This window comes from Opisthocomus hoazin, chromosome 7, assembly GCF_030867145.1.
Source record: "Opisthocomus hoazin isolate bOpiHoa1 chromosome 7, bOpiHoa1.hap1, whole genome shotgun sequence".
NCBI classification, from domain to species: Eukaryota; Metazoa; Chordata; class Aves; order Opisthocomiformes; family Opisthocomidae; genus Opisthocomus; species Opisthocomus hoazin.
Window position 1 is genome coordinate 23,764,643 of NC_134420.1, and position 26,940 is coordinate 23,791,582.

The 26,940-nt window shown below is 40.6% G+C and overlaps 1 protein-coding gene across 3 annotated transcripts in view; it reads right to left on the reverse strand.

The window, feature by feature from the left end:
- Positions 1-26,940, reverse strand: part of SCUBE2 (signal peptide, CUB domain and EGF like domain containing 2) — a 46,175-nt gene that overhangs the window by 14,613 nt on the left and 4,622 nt on the right. For 2 of the 3 annotated variants that reach the window (XM_075426043.1, XM_075426044.1), the window contains exons 4-12: positions 25,017-25,151; positions 19,115-19,240; positions 18,602-18,718; positions 17,635-17,724; positions 16,025-16,141; positions 14,899-15,021; positions 12,943-13,059; positions 10,374-10,496; positions 6,303-6,506 (exon numbers count right to left, since the gene is read on the reverse strand). In XM_075426043.1, coding sequence (XP_075282158.1) covers positions 6,303-6,506; positions 10,374-10,496; positions 12,943-13,059; positions 14,899-15,021; positions 16,025-16,141; positions 17,635-17,724; positions 18,602-18,718; positions 19,115-19,240; positions 25,017-25,151 — 1,152 coding nt within the window. Of the gene's footprint in view, positions 1-6,302; positions 6,507-6,870; positions 7,027-8,280; positions 8,386-9,076; positions 9,164-9,769; positions 9,887-10,373; positions 10,497-12,942; positions 13,060-14,898; positions 15,022-16,024; positions 16,142-17,634; positions 17,725-18,601; positions 18,719-19,114; positions 19,241-25,016; positions 25,152-26,940 lie in introns of all 3 variants that reach the window. The other variant, XM_075426045.1, reaches the window with a different exon arrangement.

Sequence of the window (26,940 nt, forward strand, 5' to 3'; positions counted from 1 at the left end):
AGGATGATAGGCTATGCCCACAGAAGAAACACAGGGCTGAGACAGTGAAAGGCAGGAACTGTGTAAAATCGACCTGGGCCAAATCAAAATTTTTCCATTTGATCCAAACCAATCAATTCTAGTATTTCATTTTAATTTTCCTAAAAGGTGGCAACAGAAAGAAAACTGTAAAAATAAGTCCAGTCAGCTACCACCACTGTAATAGGGTGTGAAAAACCAGCTGAAAAGAGCTATGTACAGTGTGGTGGTTACAGCTGTGAACTAGCTTGGAGAGAGAAAATGATCAAGCAGGGGAACGGAAGGCAGGCTGACCCAACACGGACAGGAAGCCATGTAATGACTACCCAGCTCTTTTGGTACGAACTGCTGCTTCAAAATAAGAATATCTGCTTGGGCAACAGCAGCTTGCTGGAGACAAACCAGGCTGACAGATGAGTCCAGCTGGATGAGCAATGGGCTTGCTCTGTGTGTCCACGAGGTTTGTGTTCACAGGACACCACCACCATACTAAGAAGGGGCTGGCCACTGTCTGCTCAGAAACCACATCGTTACCACAGCCCCAGCATGTGGAGTGGCCTTCCAAGACAGAGCAGGCAAGGGGAACACTAGTTGATTTTGGTTTATGAAGCAGCATATGTGGTGTTGCCTCCTGGGACTGGAGAGTCTAGGCCTAGATGGATAGGCCTGTGAGGGTACTCCAAGCGTATTCATATCTGATGTTACTATATGCAATAACAAGCCTTATTCTCAAGGGTGTTAAGCACCCATGCTCAATTTGGAATCAGTAAGACTTGAAAAAAAACGAGCAAATCTGGATTAAGTTTATAAAGTATATAAAATACAGAGACTGGGAAAATGAAGTTTTAAATATTGCAGTGCTTAGAAAAATGCATAACCCTGTCTTTCCCTGGCTATGACTTCTGAGATGCATCAAACACTTCAAGCCTTAATAGATCCTATGTGCATATGAGAAAAGAGGTTAATACATCCAGATACAGATTTAGCTATTTACAGTCTAACAAATACTCCTTAATCAAATGCAAACATTAAAATTACTCCAAGTGATGCCCAATCTTTAATGCCTCAAGCTGTCAAATATATCAGTTTCTTCACATAACTACACCAAACAAAGATTTTCAAGGTGGTACAGTGTCCAGACAATTTGATCCACAAACACATTCCCTGTAAAGTGCTCACACTTCCTTCCCATCTTCCACTTAGAGGTGTTCCAAACACAGGCCACTCATCTAACCTTTCCTCGTTACCCATGCACAGAGCAGGGGTAATGAGGAAAGCCTGTTTAGAAGCTCACAGCACTCACCAGGGCCCAATTTAGTGAAACAAACAGACTTGGTGTTAGGTTCAATTATAATAACATTAATTGTAGGTATACTATGTCAACACAGAAACCATCCCATGGAAATTCATAAGACTTGCATGGAATTAGGATGATACAAATGAACCCTCAAAAAAACCCCCAAAACTCCAACCAAAAAACCAACCAACCAAACAAGAAACACCTCCGAGTTCGACCTTTTCCTGTAATTTGTTTAAATGAAACTAAAAAGCTTTATGAGCTTCATTTCACAAAACTAGAAACTGCATGGTCCCTCCCGACACATGGGAAATACCCAGTTGAAACAAGATCTGAAGATTTGTAAATAATGACATTAAATCAGAATTCCACTGGCTGGCTTTGCTCTTTTTTCAAAAACCTTATTGTTTTTCTCCAAATCAACAAAAGAACGAATTGCCTCTAGTAGACTTCATTTCTGAAGCCACTGTCTTTGTCTTCAATGCCCATTAAAAACCCGGTCTTGAATCTCATGCAGCTGTTTTAGAGAGGGAAAAAAAATGTGAAAGCTTTTTCTGATGCAAAAACAAGAATAAAAGAAGGGGGGGGCAGGGAGGGTGAAGAAAGGGGCCCACAGGGAGCCAGGATTAACAGTTACAAAGACATTTAAAGGCTCTTCCCCTCTTTTCAACACATTAGCCTTTGAGCATTTGCTCCTATAGACAAATGTTGTAGTATCTCGGTGGCTGAGAAGGTGAACCTCATAAAGGAGGTCATGATCCACCAATTCACCATTTTCTTAAGAATGATGCCTTGACTTTATAAGAAAAATCACCAACAACTATGTAAATCAATTCTGAAGTGGTATCCTTTAAGGCATTGCATTTTAGTGGTTCACACATTTAGGTCACACTAGATGGTTACACATCCTAAGGATTTTTGTCTGAAATCTATGATTCTCAGAGCAAGCACGTTAGCAGAAAAATAGCACTCTTTCTCCCATTTGATAATTCATTTCTTCTTGTCAGATTTTTATAAAATTATAAAAAAATTGCAACATACAGTTCTCTGTTATGTAACAAACTACTAATTGTAACAACCGCAAAGGCAGGCACCACTTCACTTTTCTCTTTAAATCTCTCTCTCATACTTTTATAATGCCAGTATCATACCACATCTAAACTTTGAGATGTGGTTCATCATTTTGTATGAAATGTTAATATTTTATTTGCATCCTCTAAACTAAGGGGCAAAACCACTGAATGCTGAGCAATGAAATGTATCAACACTTCCCACACAAGACAAAGTTGCTCAGCATCTACATCAGAGCAGTGCCTATACCAGTACTGCTCATGCTTGCTGGTCTCTGAATTGACAGCTCTTTGGATGGATCCACCTGCGATTACCATGCAGCAAGAACATGCTTACATGCCCTTTTACACAGCAATTTCAGGGAATGGTACTATACATTCCCTCCTTCCATCTCTTAAAGTATTCATGTATCCAACACAAAAAATACCAGATGGAAGAGGCACGGTGTACATTCAACTCCATGGGATGTGATCAAGGTACAACAGAGTTTTTAGCAATGGAAAAAGCAGCTAAATTGCTTGTTGTTTCTCAGTGGAAAGTGCCTGAGGGCAAAAGGGTCCAAATAACACATCAACTTCTCTTTCAATATGGAGGTTTCGAGCATATCAGCTTCTGATAACAAATTACTAGTATTTAGACAGCTGGTCTTTGGCCGTTAAATCTTTCTAAAGCCTAGCTCATACTGGAGGATGAATACTTGTAGACAGGTCAGTGAATGAAACTGCATTCTCCTCAAGACAAATCTTTTCCTCTTGAGGAAGCATGTAGCATTTCCAGATGGTTCATCCAGTCTTGAAGCACTGCCATTCAAATATGCATGGTTTTTACCATAAGATTTACTTCAGTGTGGAAAGATCACACTGCTGCTATAAGAATCCAGTTCTCTGGGGAGGCTGATGAAGGTTCCGTTTTGCTATATGCATTTCCTGTGATATGCATTAGTAGAGACCTACTGCTATGTGCTCCTTGGAAGCCATTCACAGGACTTCATGGAATTAATCAACATGAGCCAATGCTAAACATGCTCATTCATTGATACAGAGCTCACACATAACAAGGTAGACAAATGTAACAGTCGAAACTCTAAAGCACCAGAAAATCTCAAACAGAACTGTATGTTAAACAGCAAACTGGAAATAAAATACACTGCCCCTTGGAATCAGCAGTGAATTCCCTTTTAATATCAACAGCTGTTTTAAGAACAGCAGACACACACATGCAACCATTCAGAATACTACGAATGATGAAATACCTTGGAAATCACATCTAATCTGTTCCTGGTGCCTTTCTGGAGCTTTTATTCTGTTCTGTGCCCCACTGTAGACAGCAGGGGTTAAGACAGGAAAGTCACAAAAAGTACTACCTCACCAAAAGTGTGAAGCCAAATGAAGTTTAGCTTACTGCTGCAATTGCAGGCCAGTTACAAAAGCTGTCAGAGCACAACCTGGACTTTCCCTCTTACACTGCTCAGACACAACTAATGGTTCAGACAGTGCTGTGCCAGAAGAAGTCTACCACAGGAAGAGGACCAGTAGAAGACTGTCTGAATCAATAAAATTGTATCTAACCTAGCCATACTCCCAGTATTTCATTTTTAAAAATGTATTTGAAAACAATGAACTGAAATCTGCACTTCACTCACTATCTGCATCACAGAAGACTTGTATGTCCCTAGACTCACTTTGTTCCCTCACTGCTTCCTGCTCCTCTGGTCAGACTGAGAAAAATCCCTTCACCAAAGTTCTCTGTCTGTCCAGAGACCACATCCACCACCTGCACTGAATCCATCTGCTGACCTGCTATCTCTTGCTGTGGAGTCACTCTCCCCCTGGAATCATTAGCGTGTCTAGATAAGCAGTGCCCCAATGCTGTCCAGAAGTTCTCAGCAGCTCTGCAAAACAATCGGATCAAAACAAAAACACCCCTGACTCTCCCACACACATCCCTGAGCTAGCTTCTTCCTCATCTTTCACACTGTTCCTACTCCATTCTCTTCTGCTCAGTCTGTTTCCCAGCTCCTTCTGCCTGGCAGTCAAAGCAGCAGCAGCAGCCACTGCCCGGTGCTGCCTTTACCATACACACCGGGACAATCAGCTTTTTCTAAGGAAATGAGGCGTATGTAACACCACTGCCTCTGTGTGCACTTTTATGTCCCCGCAGCAACTAGTGAACTTTCTGTCCAACTTCCAGCAATTTGACAAAGGATGCAGAGAGATTTCAGAGGTACTAAATTTCTGTACGTTTTATGGGAGGGGGGAACATGCAAGTGGAGGAGGGAGACCTTCTTAGCATCCATGGAAGTAGCAAGTTGTGGTACAAGTTCCATCACCTGTTTGATCACAGCAAATCTACACCAAGGATATGGTCTGAATACTTCAGCTGAAGAAAGGAAGATTCATTTAGTGATTGCACCCTTTTAGGCACAAGCAAAGTGAGGCATGAGATCCACAGGGAACCATATCTTACTGGTTCCACTTCTCACAGCAGTACCTATTAAGATATCCAGAGCAAACTGTGGCACCAATTCAGCAACAGAAGAGGCTTGACTTTTACCAGTTGTTCTTCAAAATGTTTGTCTTCATATGCTCAGTGTCTCTGTTTTAAACATGGACAGCCTATTTGTGCTCACCATACCAAAGAGTTTTCCAGGCATTTCCCAAAAGCCTCCTTTCTCTCTGAACTAGTACAGAAATACCATGTAAGCTTCTCATTTTTAACGAAAAATTAAACTGGTTCCACAGCCACCTAAAAAAAAATGTATTTTGTTGTTCCAATTCCTAAATTAACTCACGTTGCCTTCTCTACCTGCAGTATTTTCAGCTTACTCATTACTATTTTTTCCAGATGAAATCACAAATGGCTTGAAAGCATACTGTGCTCTGCACAATGGAATGAGACGGAGTTTTTCAAAGTCTTACTCCAGCATCCAACACAACAGCTTGAAAACATCCATGTAAACTCATCTTGGTGAACTTTCCAAAGTGTTTCAGACTTATTAGAATGTTATAAAAAAAAACTTACATCTTTTCCGATAGAGTTCCTGAGTAATTCCCTAGCCTGCTTACTTGCACAGATGTTTTAAACAACACCAATTCATTTTTCTATCCTATGAATCCAAGTTTTTCCAGAGCAAAACTAGGTTGGAAAATCTGTTCTAAGGCCGAATGGGCTGCTGCTGGGAGACTTACTAATTCAATCTGACAACCATTTTAAAGGCTTGCTAATTCACAAAACCACCTACATGCTGCCTACCTTATGTGGCTTGAATTAGTCGTCATGGTTGTTAGGTCACTGTTAAGATAACATCTGACCCCTCTACTTAACTTTTGTGCTTTGGAAGCATTTATTATGGGCTGCATTATGATGGTGCCCTCCAGTGCCATGATAATGAAGATTTTTCTCAGTACTGGCCTATAAAATCCCTATTCTCCATGAATTTATAACTCTGTCATGAAGATTCTCATGGACTCAGCTTAATCAGCAAAAAGAAAGTGACTGTATCAAATTCTGCTCAGCCTTTCCTTTGGAACAAGAGAGAGACGAAATGCTCACAAGTTCAGAAACACAGTGTTACACTGGATATTAAATGTAGTCTTAAAAATAACAATGGTGATGTCAAGGCCATTGGTGCCTGATGTTACTCCCATGTTCTCTACCTTTGAGCTTTCTGTAGGCTGTGCATCAACTGTAACAAAGCGCAATGAACTGAGCCCTTATTCTACTCTGTAATACAGCAATTGCCAACAATTGATACATAGAGGGGCATATCTCAGTGGCGCAAACAGTAACAACTACTTCTTCAGATGCAGCCCGCCTCTCTCCTGGACCTGCATCTCACAATCCCCGCAAGCTCACTAGACCTGAGCAAAACAATAAAACATGCATGATGGTTTATTCCTAATTGACATTTACTTACCACATCTGTTACCCACATGCATCTGTCCTACACCACAGGACTGCTGTGGCTCTGATAGCTTGAGAGACTTTCTGGCCACTTCGTGGTCCATGCCAGAGATGCGGACACGGAACTGCTCCCTACTGACTGTCTTCCGTAAGGTTCGAATGGTTTTACGGAACCTCTTTTCAGTCTTTTTCCGAGCACAGCGCACATCACATGTATCTGAAAAGTATCAAGGGTGAAAGCTGCTATAAGTGACCACGCACAAAAATCCACCCGATTCGAAAGATCAACCAAAGCAAGTCACTGAGAAAGCAACTTCAGGGAACAAGTCTACGATCCTTAAGGACAACACTATCAGGCTAGAAGAAAATTAATCAGACCACAAGACTTTAATCTATGGGCAGTGCTTTGCTCTTTCAAACTATCCCCATCTCTCACTCTTTTTGAAGCAGTAAAATTCATTTTCAAAACAGGAGATACTTTTTATTATCATTTTGCATACAGATAGAAGTGAAAAATACAGAAATTAAGGAGCAAATGGCAAGAATCTTCAAACCGCACCTTGGATTATTTTCCAACCAACCTGTCACCTCCTTTTGGATTGTTTCAAGCTCAAAGTCCGCAGTGATAAAAACTTCTCTAGTCGCTGTCAGTCTACTGAGGGCTCCATGAACTTTCGTGCCAGAGCTGCATGTTAGGTTTACATAGTGGAAGCTCTCCATTACTGAATTATGTCTCTCTGTATAAACAAAATTGAAGGAAGCAAAAGCTTGGCCAGCTATGTTTGTCAACATTCACTAGTGCTCAGTGCATATGTTGTCATGAAGAGTGAAAGGGGAACAAATGGTTAACTCCACAAACCAGTAAACAAACCGTTTGGCAAGCTTCTCAACTGGTGCACCCTCACGTAGAATCATGACTCCAGTGCACCTACAGATGTACTGCTGGGCGGAGGTTCTGGCATTACACTGGGTCCGAGGCGTGATTCACTGCTAGGAAGCGAGCTTGGCTGCAGTGCTCAGCCCGCTTCCCCTGGGTTTTTCTTGCAGGTTCTAATGAATTGCCTCTGCACTATGCAAAGCATCTTAAAACCATGACACTGCCTGCACCGGGCAGGATACTTCAGAGAAAAAATTTTGCACTCCTATGAATCATGTGAAAAACGTGTTAGCTTATAATGGTGTTTAAATTAAGTAGTGGCTGCATACACAGGACATTTGGAGACCATTTCAAGGTTTAAATGAGGAAATATGATTTAGTTAAAACACCAAGAATAAGCTTTGGTTCTGGAGTATATAACTCTTCACTGAGCATCTAGTGTAGTTTCTCACTGTTACTCTTCTAAGGACAAACAAACTGACATGTTGATTCATCATATTGTTTATTGTTTAGTGACATCTTCCCCGAGCTCTTCTATTTTTTTTTTTTAAATCTACTCCTCCTCCTTTTCTGCTGACTTTGTAAATTCCAAGGCTATACTTTCTGCCTTGGAGCAGCTGGAAGAGCTGACCTCACTGTGTCCATCTGGGGCTGCTGAAGTATAAAAGGAAGAGAAGAGAAAGGAGGAACAACCCTTCAGCAACAGAGTCAGCATAAAAGGCCAGGAGGTTTTTCACTGAGGTATCTGACAGTAAGGAACAGGTGAGAAAGGAAAGAACAGAAAGAAGGGATTGAGAAAGGAAAGGAAGAAATCAAAAAAATGAAAAGTATCATTGATTTTACTGAGAATTTTTTGGCAGTGGTACAAACAAAAAAGGAGAAAGGTTTTCCTAGAAAGACTGTAATGTTGTTACAGGGAAGTCCTGAGATCTGTTGTGATCTGAAACAACTAGTGCAAGAATCATGGCTGGGATGAAGTGTGATTCATGAGGTCAGTGAAGAGCAGCAAGTTTGCAGTGCTCTATGCTTTGCTTATGGTGTACTTCATATCAGGAAAACAATCAGCCCTGAGCTATGCCTCTAAACTGCTTACCTGCATTTTTCATATTCATACCTGGTATCATCCATTCCGGACCTTCTTGAAATTTCTCAGTCTTTTTCAAACTACATTTTCCTTCATTTAATTTAAAGGTTACGCTTATCTTGATGGCTGAAGTATCTTCAGGAAGAAACAATGACATGTTATTTTAAAAAAGCAACAGAAAATTTAGATAACCCTAATATTACATCATAATGATGACATAAAAAAATATGCAAGTGAAAAAGGAGTCATCACAGAAAACCTAAAGAGAAGCCAGCTTCCTCCTGCTGTGAAGCATGTTCACAAATGGAATCGGAACAAAGTGGGAGATAGATTTTATCTAAAAAAATAAGAAGAAGGAGGAGGAGATCAAGTCCAGATCTGCTATTGGGCAAATCATGTAAAGGTTAGCTGAAATTGAAGGAGATACTCCAGAACAGTTCTGAAAGTAGTTTATGTCTATATAAAATAGCACCTCTTATCTGTTTAACTTTAAATCCTTTTTAAACTTTACTGTCCAGCAGCTCAACCTAATTGTACTGTGTGCTGCCAACACTATCCAGTTTGGGTGTCTGCTGGCTTACATGTTTATTTATTTCACTACTGATCTTTTTCCTTATTTCTAGGTCTTAGTTTGAGTGATGCTATGAAGCAGCACAAGGGGAATTTCCTGCTGTAATTATGAATGGCAGTCATGAGGAGGAGCAAGAAAAAACAGAGAAAAGGAGAATGGAGAAGGAAAATAGAAAGTCAACAGAAACACCCTTATTTCACAGCTATCTATTAAAAGAAATCAGACAAATCATGCAACAGTAAATCTAGTGATTACCCAGCCAGCTGGATGCATTTGTATTTTGCTGTTTTTTCTTAAGCTGAGGTGACCTGCCACAGGTGAGTGTGTAGGCATCCTGTGTTCCTAACAGACAGACCATACAGACAGACAGTAAAGACACAGTCACTGTGCACAGACCGAAGACTCCTGTAGTACAAAAGACATTTTTAATTTGTTGGTCAGCATCATCTTCACCTTTTTCAACAACTTTGTTCATAAAATACTCCACATTAGAGCTTGTCTCAGCAATTGAAACAGTTCAGGAAGAAAAGTAGCATCGGTCCCATAAGCACCGGCCCAAGCCTTCACGCTGTGTCCTGTGGGGTGGAGGGGCTGTGCAGGGAAAATCTCAGACCCCACGCAGGGCTGGAATTCCTTCGCCCCATTCAGCAGCAGCTCTCAGGGCCAATTAAGGAATGGCCCAGGGAGCACAGAGAATTCTGCCCTGTCCTCCCCAGCCTCAAAAAGACAGTTGTCATGAGAGGGGAATCTCAGGGTAGAGAGGTTATAAAAGACAAGGAAAGGGGCCTTCTTGGGACACTGGCAGGGATCTAGCCCATTATCTATAGTGAAAGAGGAAAGATCCTTGTTGATTATCTGCTACTTGGGGCTTCCATGAGGGTTAGGAGGTTTGCTACTCTTAACACTCTCTACAGAATCATGTGCTTGTTTTTGTTGGTTTTGACTTACCAGAAAATACCTGGACATCTGAAGAGCAGCTTAAGAAGCATCTATCGCTTCCACCACTCTTAATGCAGTGCAGCAACACCTTGGATGACATATTATCAGGCAAGGGACCCTTTATCTCTAAATAGGATAAAACAAATACTCATGGGAGAAGTAAAACATCTACATACACTCTACTAATAAATCGTCATGCAGCTGCTTTCGTAGCTGGTACCTGAGAGTATCCAATTAATATGCTGTTTAAACAGAAAATCAAAGCAAAATTAAAATCACTGGAGGATCACACAACATAAGTAACTTCCTTTCAGGTAGTTATCATCAGCAAACCTTCTCATGCAGGGAAACAAAAGGAAACAGCAGAATGAGCTAGACACAAGCACAGGAAAGAAAGCATCAAAATCCCTCAAAGTATCTCCTGTTTTGGGGTTTCTTTTTTTGTTTGTTTTTACCAGTTTCAACATCAGTACCATCATGTCTGACTAAAAAGCGGAATACTGGGAACAACGACTCCTACCCCCTAACTGGACAGATCAAGATTTTCAGATTTGACTGCAACCACATGGCCATCAGACACCAGGAGCAGAAATGTATTTGCTAGGCACCTTACCAACGCAATCCTTTTTATTCCAGTGTAATTTGTAGTTAGATTGACACAGGCATTCATAGTCTCCCAGCGTATTCACGCACAGCTGTTGGCAACCACCATTGTTGATGCTGCATTCATTAATATCTATGGAGGAAAGGTATAAATACTTTTAACATGTTAGTCTTCACAAAGTACTGTACTTTAACTTGGCTAGGTAAGCATGTACATAAATACTGCTTAGTAGGGTTTAGAAAAAATTTTAGGAACGCTATCTGGACACCCACCTTGTAATAGTTTTGTTTTCACAGAAATCCTTTGACACATGTCAAAATTGATCAAATGTTGCCAGAGGAGAGATGTTAGGTATGTCCTTAAAGCACATAATTAAAAAAGAAATCCAGCCTCAGCAATATGACAACAAATTAACTCAAAGAAAAGGAGACCAAATCAAGTCTGCATTGCACTGTGTCTGGTTAACTAATATTTTTAATTTGAAATAAAGACAGATGACACAGACAGGGTTCATAGCGATCAATCCTCCAAAGAGTTCAAATAGGTACAATTGCTATGGGACACTATCTGACTCCATGTGGGCAGATAACACCACTGTATCACCATTGTCCCTTTTGGCTAATTATCCAAATTCAGGGCCTCACCCCCCCCAATAAATGTCAACAGGAGGAGAAACTACTGACAGCACAACATACTGCTTTTGGTGCAAACTCACTTGCTGATGCAGAATACACCATTCACCAGTGGTGTATCCCAGGGGTCAATACTGAGGCCAATACTATTTATCCTCTTCATTAAACCTGGATGACGGGACAAGAGTTCACCCTCAGCAAGTTCCCAGATGATACAAAACTAGGAGGAGTGGCTGATACACCAGATGGTTGTGCCACTATTCAGAGGGACCTTGAGTAGCTGGAGAAATGGGCCAACAGGAATCTCATGAATTTCAATAAAGGGAAATACAAAGTTCTGTGTCTCTGCTTCGTAAATCCACCCTAACGACTGCTTCACTTGTCTCCAGTAGCTTTATGGTAATATAAGTAAACCTAGAGAGCTGCTGTCAAGAAATCTCCCAGTAAGTTTGTGCATCTGAGGTTACACACTTCTACATACTCTTTTCTCAATGGTAATAATAATCTTGCCACTGCTCTCTCCAACCATTTGGTCTCTCCTCTAGATACGTAATAATTTGGTAGAAAATGCTGTGAAAAAGATTACAAAACTGAGCTGGTTTCAGGGGAAGAATGTCCTACTAACAGAACTGAGACAGCAGAGGCAGGAATGAGCAGCAGAGGAATAATGGAGAAAGAAGGGAACACCTTAAACTGGTACTGCTCCCTAAGATACCACAAAGTCGGCCCAAATCTTTAGTTTTCATTGACCTTTTGTTAGGAAGTTGCATGCAATGGCAACCTTTTATCTCCAGCACTTATTGACCTCTTCCATATAGGTCAGAAGCTGTATACTCAGTATCCCTACCAGCTTTGACACAGTCTGCGATTGCCAATAAATGAAGAACTTACTACAAGACAAGGATTAATATCTTCTGCACAGGAGTACGATATGAAGAGGCCAATTGGCAGCAAACAGCAAAATTACAGTTCCTTTTCCCCTTTGATAGCCGAAAGAAATGGAATGAATGCAGAGGAATCCATGAGAACAGACTTTTTTCAGCAACTAGAACACATGAGCAGTGTTTCTCCCCATCCAGGAAGGTGTCCCTGGTCATCAGGATAAAACACAGTGATGTTGTAACCCTGTAATCTTCTTTGCAGACTTTCTAGGTGCAGAGGTTAGGACAGATCAGGCACACAGAGATCTCTGAATTGTTATCTCCAAGGTCAAGGGTGCTCATTCTGCCTCAGAAATAAATAGGTCTTACTCAGAATTAAGTAACTATATGGAGTCAGCAAGGTCTTGCCTAGAGCTTATATAAAACAGGTTTAATTCTATTTAGTGTCCAGTTATTCATGTTTCCTCATGTTAATTCTGGGAATTTGTCACAGAAGTATTCACACGTGATGCACATGGAGGTTCTGTGACTATCTTTCTCATATTCCTTGAACTTTTCTTGTAGGAAAGATGTAAAAGGTTTAAGAGTATTAATTTGGCCAATGTAAATCAGTGGTACTACATCAGCTAAATTCCAATCTAGATCACATGAGGAACTGACATACGCACAAGAGCAACCTGCAAAACCATACTTATCTAAGTCATCCAGAGCTTCCTGTTCTTTAATTCCTATTCCACTGACTTTTCATTGAAGTCAATGAGACTCCTGTATGTGAAAAATCTATCAAATTATAGCTTTCATATCCAGGTGCAAAATGCATCAGTTTGTTCTGATAGTCACAGGTGCTTTCTGGATGCAGAGTGGGAAGGGAAAATCATTTGAGAAAAGATAGAAATGCACGGGATTAGTTTCCACTTTTGCTGTGTCCCCTTATCACGGCAAAGAGCAAAATTTACTCTATACACCTACTGCATATACGTAGGCTTGTGTCTTGCACAGACACTAATTAGACCTGTGGCAACAGCACTCTATCAGCATGGCCTGTAGTGTCTTTTTATAACTCACCTCCACAATGTGTGAAGCCATAGAGAGCATATCCTTTGTTACAAGTACACTCAAAGGTGCCTGGATGATTGATGCATGTGTGGTCGCACGTCCGTTCAAAAGAGCATTCATCAACGTCTGCAAGTTTTAAAGGGATACATCAGTATCTTTCAGCTTGACAAGGGAGCACTAATCAGCTGACAAAGTTGGACACAGCGGTGTGCAGATTTATGTAAATTAAGCACATTCTTTTACAGCAAATAATGTAACATAATTAAATGATAACCTTTAAAAGAACGATTACTTTGCCAAACAAGCTTTTTCTTGGCAAACATGAAAACTGCTGCTACACTTTTAACAATTATGATTAAAATAAATTATTTTTCTTCTATGGGAGAAACAAAAAATGCTGTTAAAACTCTTAGTTCATTAACATAAGATCTGCAGAAAGAGATTCACAGAAGAAAGTATTGCCTTTGGTTTTTCCCCGTAAATGAAAGTAAAGGCCACATTTTTAACTCTATGTGACTATGCAGTGCCTGACTTAAGTCTGCTGAAAATCACCACATTCTCTGAGATACACCTGAAGACAGATGACTGGAATAATTCGGTGAATTTTTCCATGGATCTATTATACTGTATATTTAGACTTCAGTGTCTGTCTCTAAAAGCTGCTGAGATATCTGTTTTCTCCAGCAAAACTTTTCCTTGGCATTACAATCACTTTGCACACATCTCCTTTGTAAAGCATAGTTCGTACAATAGCCTAATCATGACCTCAGTGAATTGAATGGTAAAATGGTAAAATTTCTATCACTTTCTGAGGCCTTGAATGTTTATTTTACCATCAAAAGCACCTAAAACTTCTGTGCTAGTACATTATGCATGCCACATTAAAATGTTGCAAGATACAAAAAAGTTCACATCAACATCACTGACACATTACATCATTCTTTTTTCTTGGGCTTCGGCATGCTACAGCTTGATACCATTTTTGAAACAGCATAGGGAAAATAACAGAAGTGACAGGGACAAAAGGGAGATGCAAGTCTTTAAAATACATTCATAAACAAATTTCATTAAAAAACCCCCCACAAACTACCTTGAAAATCTTATATTTTTAAAGTAAGTTTGTTTTGTATAAATTGTTGTCCTTCTTTGACTGATTTAAAAAGGATAAGAATGCACTAAAAACCCAGGTGAAAATTATTTTCTGTTGGTCAGTTCAGCTTTCTGAAATTTATTATTAATGTCAGCTGATTGTCTAGGAAGTGGAATTATTCACCCTCCCAGTTTGAGTTTGCTGATTGGCTTTACATTGTTTCATACTGTAGCTTTTCCAAAACCACAGACCATTTTCATCTTTACATTTTAGTATATTTAAGCAGCTCAATCAGGATTGCTAATTTTATATGTACAAACCATTACACAGAAAAGCAAATATGCTTTGTAAGTCTTACAGGCAAAATCCATGTCATCCTAAAAATCAAATGCTCTATGATGTTTTAGGGAATAGTGATTCCAGTCTGTCTACAGGCTTCTAAATTCACAGATTACATTATATCTTTTTTTTCTTTAAATAATGAATTCATGACATCTAAATGTCCCATTAAGAAAGAAATAATTTCACTGCAATAGTGAACTAGTCAGTAAGATGGACAGAGAGATATTGTCTATTTTTCCCTGTAAATTACTTTCAGATCATTAATAGAAGGGGGAGGGAGCATTATCCTCATAAAGAGCTTTTTAATACGAGCTGTCTCTGTTGCTTCCAGGTAATAGTTCACTGTGCTGTTAAACACACCTCCTATAACAGTATCAAGCCAACTGTATTAACTCAACAGCTGTTTCAGAAAGAAAAAAAAACAAAACTGAGGCATGGAAATTATTGTGGAGTCCATTATCACTTCATCATTGTAGCAGATGTCCAAGCCACACTGATTTGTTCTACTTCTATTGCCTCTCCAGTGCACATACCTTGACAAGACTTCTCATCTGTTAACAATTTAAATCCTTTTCTGCAGCTGCAATCAAAACTGCCAACAGTGTTTTTACAGAAATGATCACAGCCTCCATTATTGGACTGGCATTCATCAATATCTGTAAAGAAAAAGTGCTTCAGCAAATAAACACAGTACATTCAACATACTTCCACTGCCAGATCCAGAAAACAGTCATGTTCAATTGGTTGGAGAAGCCCAGAAACAAAATCTAGTCAGACTACTACAAATTTTAAGGAAGATAAGATCCAGCTCTTAAGAATGATCTGGCCCATTCAGCCCCATGACAGTGTTATTTGCTTTCATTTAATATATTGCTGTCAGTTACATTTGGGTATGTGTATTCACAAAAGACCATTTTCCTAAGTTTTGTTTGGAAACACTGTGACTCAAATGCTCTCAAACAGCTTTTAGCTTTTTAAACATTGTCTCCATTTCTTCTTCCTAAGCCCGGCGGAAATCTCGGACAGAGGAGACTTCCTGAACTACTCTGTTCTTGTTATGTCAATGTTAGAATGAGTTCTTTATCTAATATTAATTGGCTAAGGCATGAGGATTCCATTGGTTTTTTGTCTAGCAGAACAGTCTTAACATGTAATTACTGGAAAATGTATTCTAATATACAACCTAAATGTCCCTTTGCTCCTTTCCAGCACTCTCATTAGTGCTGCTTGGACCAGCATAAGTAATTGTGCTCACACATCCCTGTTTACACACTGATATTTACTTACAAACTGCTCTAATACCCAGCTGACTACAGGTAAAACAGCAGGCTATTGGACTGCATGCCTGTAAGAACGTACACACCTACCTCTCCCAGTTACCACAGATCCGTATTACCACCTACCAGCCCTCACCTGTGAAAAATGAGGCCATCTTGGCAGGAGGGGAGGAAGTGGTGAGGGGAAGGGCAGGGCAGCAGAGATTCTCTGCACATGATGCACCTGATGCCATGGAAACCGTGCATGAAGTTCCAGCTTAGTCCTTTCTTAGGTTAGATTACACATACTGGCTTTCCTCTGAACACTGGATTACCTTCATTTGGAGATTAATACCTTACAGTGAGGTGTTGGTACGCATGTGTCCATGAGTATAAAACTCACCTTTACATGTCTTCCCATCAAACTGGAGCGTGAATCCAACAGGACAGCTGCAGTGAACTCCAGTCGATGTATCTTTACACGTACGATCACAGCCGCCATTATTTACTGCACACGTTTCTAGCCAACAAGATAAAGCTGAAGTTTGCTCAGGGATATTACAATGGTAACAAGAAATATCATGTGATACAAGGCACAGTTCGAAGCACACTGCTATTCAACCACATTTAGTCTAGTACACACGAGCAACTACTAAATAAATGTGTTGGCAAAATCCTTGCCTCAGCTATGTCCATTTTTTTGCAGCGACTCTACAAACTAAGATATCGTCTCTGGGTATTCTCATCCTTAAACAAAATCCCCGCTCCTTGATGTTGAATCTGTTCCTGTCAGTCTGTCTCCTTATGTCCACACTCAGTCCTGGCTGATGCTCTGACACTTCGCACTAACGCTCAGACCCTTGGTTACACTCAGCAGTACTAAACCAGGTTTCTTAAAGCCCTCCCGACACACATTCGCATGCTACCTGTGCTCCCAGTCATGGTGGATTACACCCACACTGAGCGTTCCTTCAGGCTTGTAACCCACATGCCATCTCAACCTAATGTTCCTCTAACTTCCCCCTATGCAAACTATGTCTGAATCTCACCAAACTTTTCTAGTGAACACCCCTAAAATACACTTCTTCACATCCAACTAAACAGAAATAACTCACTCTGGCATTCATCCTCTTGTAGTCAGTCTTGCAGTCAGTCTAACCACCTCAGTCAGTCTAACAACCTTGTTAGACTGACTGAGACCATGAGATCATGTCTCTCATGTCACTTTAAATATCAGGAGGCTGTGTCCAACCTCCACATGAAGACAGAATGCCTCTTCTTTCCTCCTCTTTCCACAGAAATGTCATTTATTTGAAAACAAGGCTATTCATTTAGATGTCTAAATATGGACTCAGGAACTCAGAGCTAGCCCTATACTTTTGGTAGTTCTTCCTCAGCCTTCATGACTTTTCTGTGACAAATGCCAATAAGCACAGTAAATCACCCTGACTGCCTGGAGTAAGGGCTTTGGAAAGGTGAACATCCACTGACCCAGCTGCCCTGAGACCACAGTGAGTGTTTCTCACACCAGTGCCTTCCCAGTAGTGACAGATCCTCAGCAGCTGGCATTCTGGGCCAGATTCGAACACCTCCAGAGACAGTAAGATGGCCTTAAACCCAACATGCCCTTCTAGATGCAATCCACCACTGGGCCCAATTCTCTTCCATGCAGAAGTACACTTTCAGTTGAAGAGAAGCAGGCAAAACACTGCTTCCTCCATAATCACTTGGCTAAAACTGTAGCACAGAAGGGATTGTACTGCACTCCCATGATGAATTAGAACAATGGAAGTGTACACTACTTCAAGGGCAAGTTCCTGACACCTCCTACTGACCGTCACAAACAATGTACATAATATTATTTCATTATGTATAGGAAACTATTTCCTTAAAAAGGAGTGGAGCATCTCAGGCAGAATTCAGCCCAGAGCTATGATGGCTACAGTAAAAAAAAATTCTTCAATCTAAAATGTTTCAGTAAACAGCAAGATTATTTTGGATAAGCACTTTTACCCATAAGCAACCGTCGCTTCACCCTCTTGTCCACATCAGCCCCTGCTGTAGTGTTTCCTTCAGAAATTTCAACAGTAGCTTCTTCCCTCTCTGTAAGGGACATGAATAAAACAAATGAGTAAAGGTGCCCTGACCAGAAGCCTCATTTGATATCCAATACATACACACATGCAAACAGCTGCCTTGCATGCTGAATTATCAGAGACAGACAGAATTGACTAGGCAGAAATAATTTTTTTTAAAAAAAGTAATAATGAAAATCATGAAGACCCTTCAGTTAAAACCATAAGAATACTTTGCTTTTGTTGCTTCCTTTCAACTCTCGTGTTTTCTTCAGTGTTCTTACCAAAACAGAAGATGTGCTACAGATGTAACGAACAGCAACAAGATGAAAGAACTAATTGAACTGTCATGAACTGTGCTGTTAAGAGCACACTGTCATCATCTATCATGGACTAATACAAGCACTAGCCAGTTACGCTTGAGCATTTGATTTCAATCAACAGACAACAAACTATTCCAGAGACTGGAAGAGTTTATAAATCTTAAGTGCTTTCTTTACTGGATAGCTGCCTTGCAAAAATTGTACTTTAATTGAATTTAGAGTTCTGGTTTGAACAGACGTGCTGCTTGGTTACACTCTCTGGCTCATGCTATATAAGAATTTGAACCTAAAATATCCTAAAGGGAAAGGAATCTTCTTTGGTTAGTGACGGGCCTTGTGCTTCAGAGGGACCGGTGATAATTACAGGCTGCAGCAGCATTAGTTAGCTACTTACATATAGAAGCATAAGTTGCCTGGACCCAACCAACTCACTCATGCACTAACAGGTTTCTTAGTTTTGGATTCCTTGACATTTTCTAGCCATACTATTACGAGCAGCATTAATCATGCACACACAGCAACACCACACCACTCTAGAGTCAGTCACCAACAGAAAGCTACTTCCCTCCACTGTATACTGACCCAGGCAGGTTTTCCCATCCACATGCATGATGTACTTGGGGTGACATCCACAAAGAGGCCCATTATCAGCATCATCACACATATGTTGACAGCCACCATTTCCATGATTACATGTTACTAGGCAGAAAATATATGTTACATCTCACAAGTACTTCCAGCATCTTTGAAAGACAGTGTGCAATTTTGTCTCCATTTGACCATCCAATACACCTTTCTAACATGCCCCTTTCCTGAAGAACTCTGTGAGATTGAAACACTGCAGAGGTCTCTAGTGCAGCTGAACTTCCCATCATTATGAAGGATTGTGCATCTCCCAAACTACAGATGCTGTAGCAACCAACAGACTGGTGTGATAGTGCCCAGCAAAGCCATTGATTCTAGTTTAATTCAAATACACACAATTTAGGCATGTCATCCCAGTTTAGCTATAACATACCCAATCCCATATCACTGCAAACAGAACACTATTTGTTCACTTTGGGAAACCATAAGCATATGCAGAATGTTGCATACAAATGCAGCTCCTCTGATTCTTGGACAGTTCAAATCCTGGTCGGCATTCACAGGCAACTCCTCCTTTGGGTGCTTCTCTGCAGATGTGGGCACAGCCATGATCCTTGTTCATGCAGCTCATGCCTTCTGCAAAACAGGACAAATGCAAGAGCATCAGCATCCTCAACACCTCTGTGTACAGGCAACAAAGTCAGCTCAGTACACATACAGACAACAGCCTGCTACTTCTGGGAAGACTCTGCAGTGTTAGGGCAAGAAGGATAAGCTTAGAGACAGGAAATGCAGAAAGTCCAATCCTGCAAAGTCAATGGCCCCAAGGTTTCTCCATCTGTGATCTTTTCTGTGCCCATGTTCTTTGACTGCAAGGTCAGAAAGCAACATACCTAGATTTGCACAGTATCTTCATTCTTATCCAATGGTCTTAATTTACACCAGTGTTTATAAAACTTCCTCATTTCTTTTATAAAAAATGCAATGTGGCCAATACCTGTCAAGATCAAAGCCTAAAGTGAAGTTCTTCTTTCTCTGTCTAAAAAAGCAGCTACCAGATGCAGGAATGCCTGGGCCAAAGGTCACAAAAATCATCCCCATTTCAATTACTGGCCTACAAAGTCATAACCTACCTCAGCAGTGACCAAGCAGTGACCAGGCAGACATGTGGGTTGCATGTATGCTGTATGTCAATTCTCTTTTTTTTTTGTTAACCATTTTGTTTTCATTTTGTTTCTGATTTCAATAAATACCTCCCAAAATAACTTCACTGGGGACTATCACAGTGTTCTGTACTTCTACACACCTTTCCAGCTGGACAGAATTTAGTGCCAGTGCCTGCTTTAACTTAATGAAAAAGCAATGTGATGCTAGCAACTTTCTTCCTCTTGGTGCACCTCATAAAAACATCCTCTCATTTTTGCCTCTGACAGTTACAAGCTGTTCATGCACCAGCACTCAATGACCGCCAGAGTGTCTTGTCTGGCCTTTGCAAAAATTAAAAATTAATTAAACAGGGAGGAATTTTCCTATAATTATTGTAAAAACTTCTTTCACCTGTCCCTATGGTTCAGCTAAATCAATGCCTTTGTCATCAAGACAGTGACACAATTTTTACACACACAAAACTACACAGCAGCTGGCTGAGTTATCAAATGGGATCATTAGGCCAACTTAATAGTTTTTCTTCTATCAGTACACCACAGACTTTTGCTGAAGTCTTCTATAGTGCTGCAAAGTTGGAAGAGAAGACAACTGAATGCTCTCCTCAGGTATACAGAGAACACACCTTTGCCGTCAAATTCTCTCCCTCGGTGCATTTGGCTTTTATAAGACCTTTTACACCAAAATGTTCTTTCTTCTTGATGAGGTGAGAACACTTCTTTTGAGAAGAATAAGGGCTTATCCCACACTACCTCAGTGAACTTCTACTGAGTTGAGCAGATGCATAATCAGAGAAAGAATGAAGACCATGCTGCTAAAAAGAGGTTGTGTGAACAATTTCACAACCTGTATATTTTTTAAACTTATACAGCCCTTTTTGCAGCCTCATTACTAAATGAAACAAAAACACTGTATTGGCAAGCAGAGGTCACATCATCACTGTTATCTCACTACACTTTAGTTAGGCCCTTGCTCTGCACATGCCTATTCTCGCCATCTGAAGCAGAAGCTACAGTACCCTTTCTCCATTAAGATAGCTTTAAGCAACAAAATAATGGATATTGCAGAGCGTAGATTATTCTGCTCTACTGGCTTTTTGATTCCTTTTGCTCAGTGAGGACTCTGTAGAAGTCTAACAAGACAATGACACTTCAAATCCTGCAGCACACAGACGCAACCCAAGGAGCCCACATGAAAGCTGTCATCCATTATTGTGCTGTCAGTCAAGGAATGAGACAACCTAAGAGGCCACAAATTAGCCTCATTAACTCTGGTGGTTTTGTGACATTTCCATTCTTAAGCATGCAATATGATTTGGTCTGTTAGGTCAGAGGCATTAGAAAGCATTAGAGACTTAGCAGCTTAGTTTCTGTTAACAAAGTTATTCTTTCATCCCTGTTGAGCCGCCAAAGGGGAAACTGTTCAAGCAGGTACTTTGGTAAAGTTCACTGACATCAGATAAATGGTTTAAATGCTCGATTTGAGATTGCTCTGTTCTGAATGAGCAGAATTCAGTCAGGTCTCTGCAAAAAAATAAAACTGCACTTCCCAAACCAGGGTACATTTGAATAACAAAGTACCTATTTGCATAATGAGATACATGATCAAATGCACCAAAATCTAGCTGACACAAATGACAGTGTTTCATAGAAGATACATACACCCACACATTCTAGCATTTACTATGAAGTTGCTGCTTGTTTCCAAAGGTGGTAGACGATTTTTACTCAACCCCATTTTATAAGGTTATATTAAAGAAATGTCTGTAAAACCATAAATGCTGTGTGACTTGAAACTCCTTCACAGACACAAAGTCTCCCAGGTCACATTGTTCCAGACCTGTTGCAATGGCAGACTGTGGTCCAGAACCAAACCCCACACAAATTTTGGTCAACTCCCACCACGTGCTTCCCAGACACACAATTTCTCTTGAAGGAGACCGTGCCCTACTGACACACAAATGCCTTGGGACGGATGAGTCTCTTGATCGCAACACTGACAGCCAAGAGAGCCAAATCCAGTGCCTGCCTGGCCTCGTGGACCCCAAGCCAGAAGAATCCTTTCTGATGACTGGACCTTCACAAAGTTACCCAGCAAACTTCAGTGAGATCCAAGCGCTCCTGTCACTGGCAAGACACAGGCAAAAAGCCAGCACGGTATTTCTCTAACAGGTCATGTTAAATTAATCTTTTACATGTATGATCTGTGTTTAAATCTTTGTCTTTTTTACACAGAAGATGTAGGAACATCACCACCAATCTGCTAAGAACATTAAGGCTCCATTTAGGGCACACTCAAACAGTACTTTTGTACTCAAACAGTTGCTCAGTAGTACAGAGGGAGATGATCAAATTGTAAAAAGAATGACCAGAGATTCTCAGAGGCACCCTCTAACAGCCAAATGGAGAGTAGCATCAGCACAGCCAGCAGAACGGGACATCCCAGGAACGCTTCAGTCTTTTTTCATGCTGTCTACACCCTTGTATTAAGGTAACTTTTTCCAAACAGCTTGCTAGTTATCACTGTTCTCCGCAGTCAGCAGGACTCTAGGAGCAACAGCTGACATAGTCCCCTGTGTACAAGCTTGCAGTCCACGCAGTGATTTTAAAAGTGGCTTCCATCTTGCAGGTCCAGTTCACTCCCATTGATTCAGCCCAGCAAGTAGATAGCTATGACTGTAAAATACCACAAGGGAGAGTAGCAAGATTTGCAATCCATAGGAATAGCAACCACAAGATATACTATACATTTACTCATTAAAAACTGTTTTCCTTCAGTTTTTTTGTATTCTTTAATATAGAGCAAGTGAAACACAGAAACAAGTTACATGTGCATGGCTGCCCTGCCAGCTGCCGTAACAGCCTCCTAATGTAAAACCATTCTCCCACATATAGATGAAGAAAAGCTCATTCAGAGCAGACAGCCAAAGAAAAAAAATAGGATTGGGCACAACCTTCCAAGACACTCTGAGCTCCTGTGGTTTAAGCAGGGGCTAGGCAGAACAATCCAGCCCCTTGGAGCACCCCTGTGTTTCAGACCAACACAGTTACATCAAATGAAATATCAAATATAATTATCGAACTGTCCTCCAGTAGCTACCTGAACTTGAGTTCCATGTCACAGTAGGTGACAGGGAACCCAGAGGATAACTGCAGATAGACTTGGAAGGACAGATGACTCTTAGGCTCCCCTTTTACACTGGTCATCAGGGGGAATACAACAGCCCCAAGCCTGTCTATTTCTCCTTTCTGAACTCTGGTTCACTCTTTTTCTGTGTATGTAAAGGCCGGTATTGCAGACCACTAGGAAGGTCTCTCAAGCATTAACGTATGCACTCTCTTAACTGGGTTTGGACATAGGGAAGGAAATACTCCCTTTTGTTACAGACAAGAAGCAAAACTGAATAGATTGTCTAGGCAATAGGTGCCAAACGCTGTTTCAATCAATGCTGCGAGGTCTCAAAAGAGAACTAATGAAGTATACACACTGAAAGATGCATACACAAGGCAGAGAACAGAAGACCTAGTGACGAGCAGAAAAGCAGAGAACAAAGTGAGGGGAAAAATAAAGCAATGAGATTTGGCTCACTATAGACCTGCCCACCCAAAAAAAAAAAAAAAAAAAGAAGGAAAAATGTGGGGAATTCCGTGGAGCACTCTTTCACAGTAATGGGGGGAGGCAGGAAGGAAACAGTCACGGCATAATAACCTGAAAAAACAGTTTTTAAAGAAAACAAAACAAACACTTCTGTATTTTAATATGAAGAAAAAAAGCATTTCAGGCAGAAACAGTGAGGCTTTTTTCTTAAGACTGGTTTCCACAAAACTATTTTTTATTTAGTAGTTTTTTAGGAAAAAATGCATTTTTTTTCCTCTTACTTTTATTAAAAAAAAAAAAAGACTAAATTAAGTGGGAATTTCGTACTATGGAAAAAAGGCCTTTTGTGCCAAAAAGTTAAAAGAAATTAACTGCATCTTTAAAAATAAGAGAACAGAGATAGAATTCCAAAGGTACAATTTAGGGAACAAACATTAATGACAGGAAATTCTGCTGTTGTTGGTTTAGGACAGTAGAAAATACTCAAGTAGCAGAAAGTAAGAACAAAGAGACTTGGAAGTTTTTCCTCCCTTGTCACTGGACAAGACAAGGAGTTCAAGCAACTGATTTTCATCCTTAGATTCATCATCCATGCTCACACACAAACACACACCACTGCTAGCAAGGCACCATGAAGGGAAATGCCTTGCCCCACAAGCACAGCCTTCCTGCTTGTCCCCACTCCTGGCTCAGCTCCTGCAGTGGAAAGCTGAGCAATGGCCTGGGAAATCACAATGCATCAGCAGACCCCTGTGAGACCAAGCCCAGTACCAGAGAAGCTGAGATTACAAATTCCTGATTCAACAAAAGACCAATTCAGTCACACCAGATGACAGCCACCTCAGCGCACTCATCTGTGGATGGCCATATGTGTCTATAATGTTGATCTCTTCACTATGGGGATTTTTTAAGTGAAATTTGTTTATTCATGCTCAAATTTCTCTTATAGTCATGCCAATGATAAGCCATAGATTAAAGAAAGCTTTGCAGCTTTGAATACTTCTTAGTAAGATATTCACTGTACAGTTCAATGGACAACTCCCTCATCTGAACAACCACTTTAAAGTATTCCCTAAGGGCATCCAAAATAATTTTGTTCAATCCGATGTCTAACTAGATATCCAAGGCTCTCTGATCTCTCAAAGGTCGCTTCACGAAGGTTACACTCAAAACAAAGAACATGATTTGTATAACTTTGGGGCTGACAAACAATAAATCTCTTAGCTGAAACCTAAACACTGTACAGGGAATCTAAAAGGTATCTGAAGATAATGCAACCTGTAACTAAAGGCAGTCGAAATGGTCAGAACTCACTGTCCTTCAGTTTGTTGTCATTCCCTGGGTCAGGACACAGCTTAGCTGCACAACAGAGCACGAAGTACACTAGGAGTACAGCAGTACTGACTTTAACAAGCACAACACTGCAGTCATACAGGTGGGATCAAAGAGGCAGAAGAGATGCAAAGAGTCTTCAAAGTTACTTAGAAGAACCTCACACACTGTTCCTTTTAAAAGGAATGAGGACTTGTAGACCCTTCACAGCTTTGAAAAACTCAAGCTAAAAATAGTTTTGAAGCTGCTTTAGAGCTTTAGAGGCTGTTATCTTCTGTCAAAAACTCCTGCTTGATGCCTGTAGCGAAGCAGCCAGTACCTTCTGAGCGGTGGATGCACGTATGCTGGTTATCACTTAGAAAGAACCCTTCCTTACAGCGACATTCATAGCTCCCCACAGTGTTGACACAAACATGCTGGCAACCCCCGTTGTTGAACATGCATTCATCCGTATCTGAAAGAGAGAGAGGGAGAGAGATCAGCTTTGTACTAACACCAGTAAACTCATACTGGCAGCAACCGCGCAATACACAGTACAGACAGACACCTACTCAACATGTAACTACCCAGGCAGCTTAGACACCCCAGGTTAGCCTGTTGTTGTTGTTGTTGTTGTGCTGTCACACATAGGAAAGTATATTTTTGCTGCTGCTCTTCCTCTGTTCACACTTTGACTGATCAGTCCCAAGGCTCCCAAGAAATGCTAGCCAATGAACCAGAGTTACTGGTCACAGCCAAGGCAGAGTAGCTTCGGTGCAGCTAGAAGCAGGGTTCCACACTCCACCTACATGAACATACTCTGCCTCTCAGTGCAGCTGCACAGTACTACCACTCAGCAGCCTAGCACATTTACATGTAGGTTGAGCATCCACAAATGGTTCCGTCTTGCTCAGTGGGACACAACTTTGGCTCCAAACCTATCCAAGCCATGAAAGATGTTTTTTTTCCAGAAAGGTCCCCATTCTGAAGCAAAGGTGGAACAAGAAAAATACAAACCTCAAAACAAATTTAGCTCAAAACCTATCCCCTGCTCCTTATTTTCACTGTAGCTAAAATTCACACATCACATCTGTTCTGATGCTTAGTCTGATTTATTATCCTCCTCCCTCAAGTCTAGGTCATCACCACTTACCATCAAGGCTGCTGCTGTGTTGCCTGACTGCAGTCAAGGACAAGAGCAGAAGTTCTGGAAATAGTTTTAATGTTGATTTTGCAATATTCAGAGCTTCAACAATACCCGAGAATACAGAAAGGCTCTGCTTGCAAGATAGCCAAGAGAAACAAAGAGAAGAAAAACTTCAGCTAAGCCTCTGAACAACAGGATGCTCATCCCATCCTCCAATTCTTTGGAATTTCATCCCTTAATAAGCACAGATTTTTGTAACCACTACCAGTATAAGAGTTTTCCTACCCTAATTTTCATAAATGCCAGTTTGAACAGGAAGTAAAAATGCTCAGTCTCTGAAAAAACAGAACAAAACATGGTTGAGGCAAAGCACTGGTCTCATTTGCAAATTCATATGGAACATCGTGTTTGCTCCCTGTTCTGTTCATTGTTTCTGTGCTCGTAGTACAATGGTTTTAATTTAACATTGTAGCATTTCTGGCATAAAACAGCTGTCTTCTTAAAAAGGAGAAAGAAAAAGGCTTTTAGTATGAAGCATAACATAGTATTACAACAGATATAATTTCTACTGAACGCAACGAGTAAGCCAACTGGATGCAAAAGAATATGACCTGCTGTAGCAAAAAGAGCGGCTGACATATCTCCATCACAGAGAATCCGAGTATTTTAGAGTTCTACAGTGATGTGAATGTGCAAACAATCATGAATAAACAGCCACCACGAGTCTTTAGTACTACACATTTGAACTCCAACAGATGTTTCTGTCTTACAGACCTTGGACAGCTTTCAAAAAAATCATCTCTTTCCAACAAGTAATTGTCTATTTGGCTTAAACCCAGGCTCACAGCCGAGATCTTCAAAAATAAGGGTGAGAGGAGGGCAACTCTGGGTGAACAAAGTAAATAAACAGATTAAGAGAAGATGTGATCCAATTTGCTGCATGCCAAAATATTTATTTAATGTTCATATCACATCTCAAAATTGGCAGGTCAGTGATAAAAACTTCATTGTATTTCAATGACATTTTATTTTATTTTAAAAAGTCTGCCATGCAATACTGTTCAGCTTTCCAGTAACATAGCACGTGATACATTTTGGTCTAAGTTATGTCTAGGTC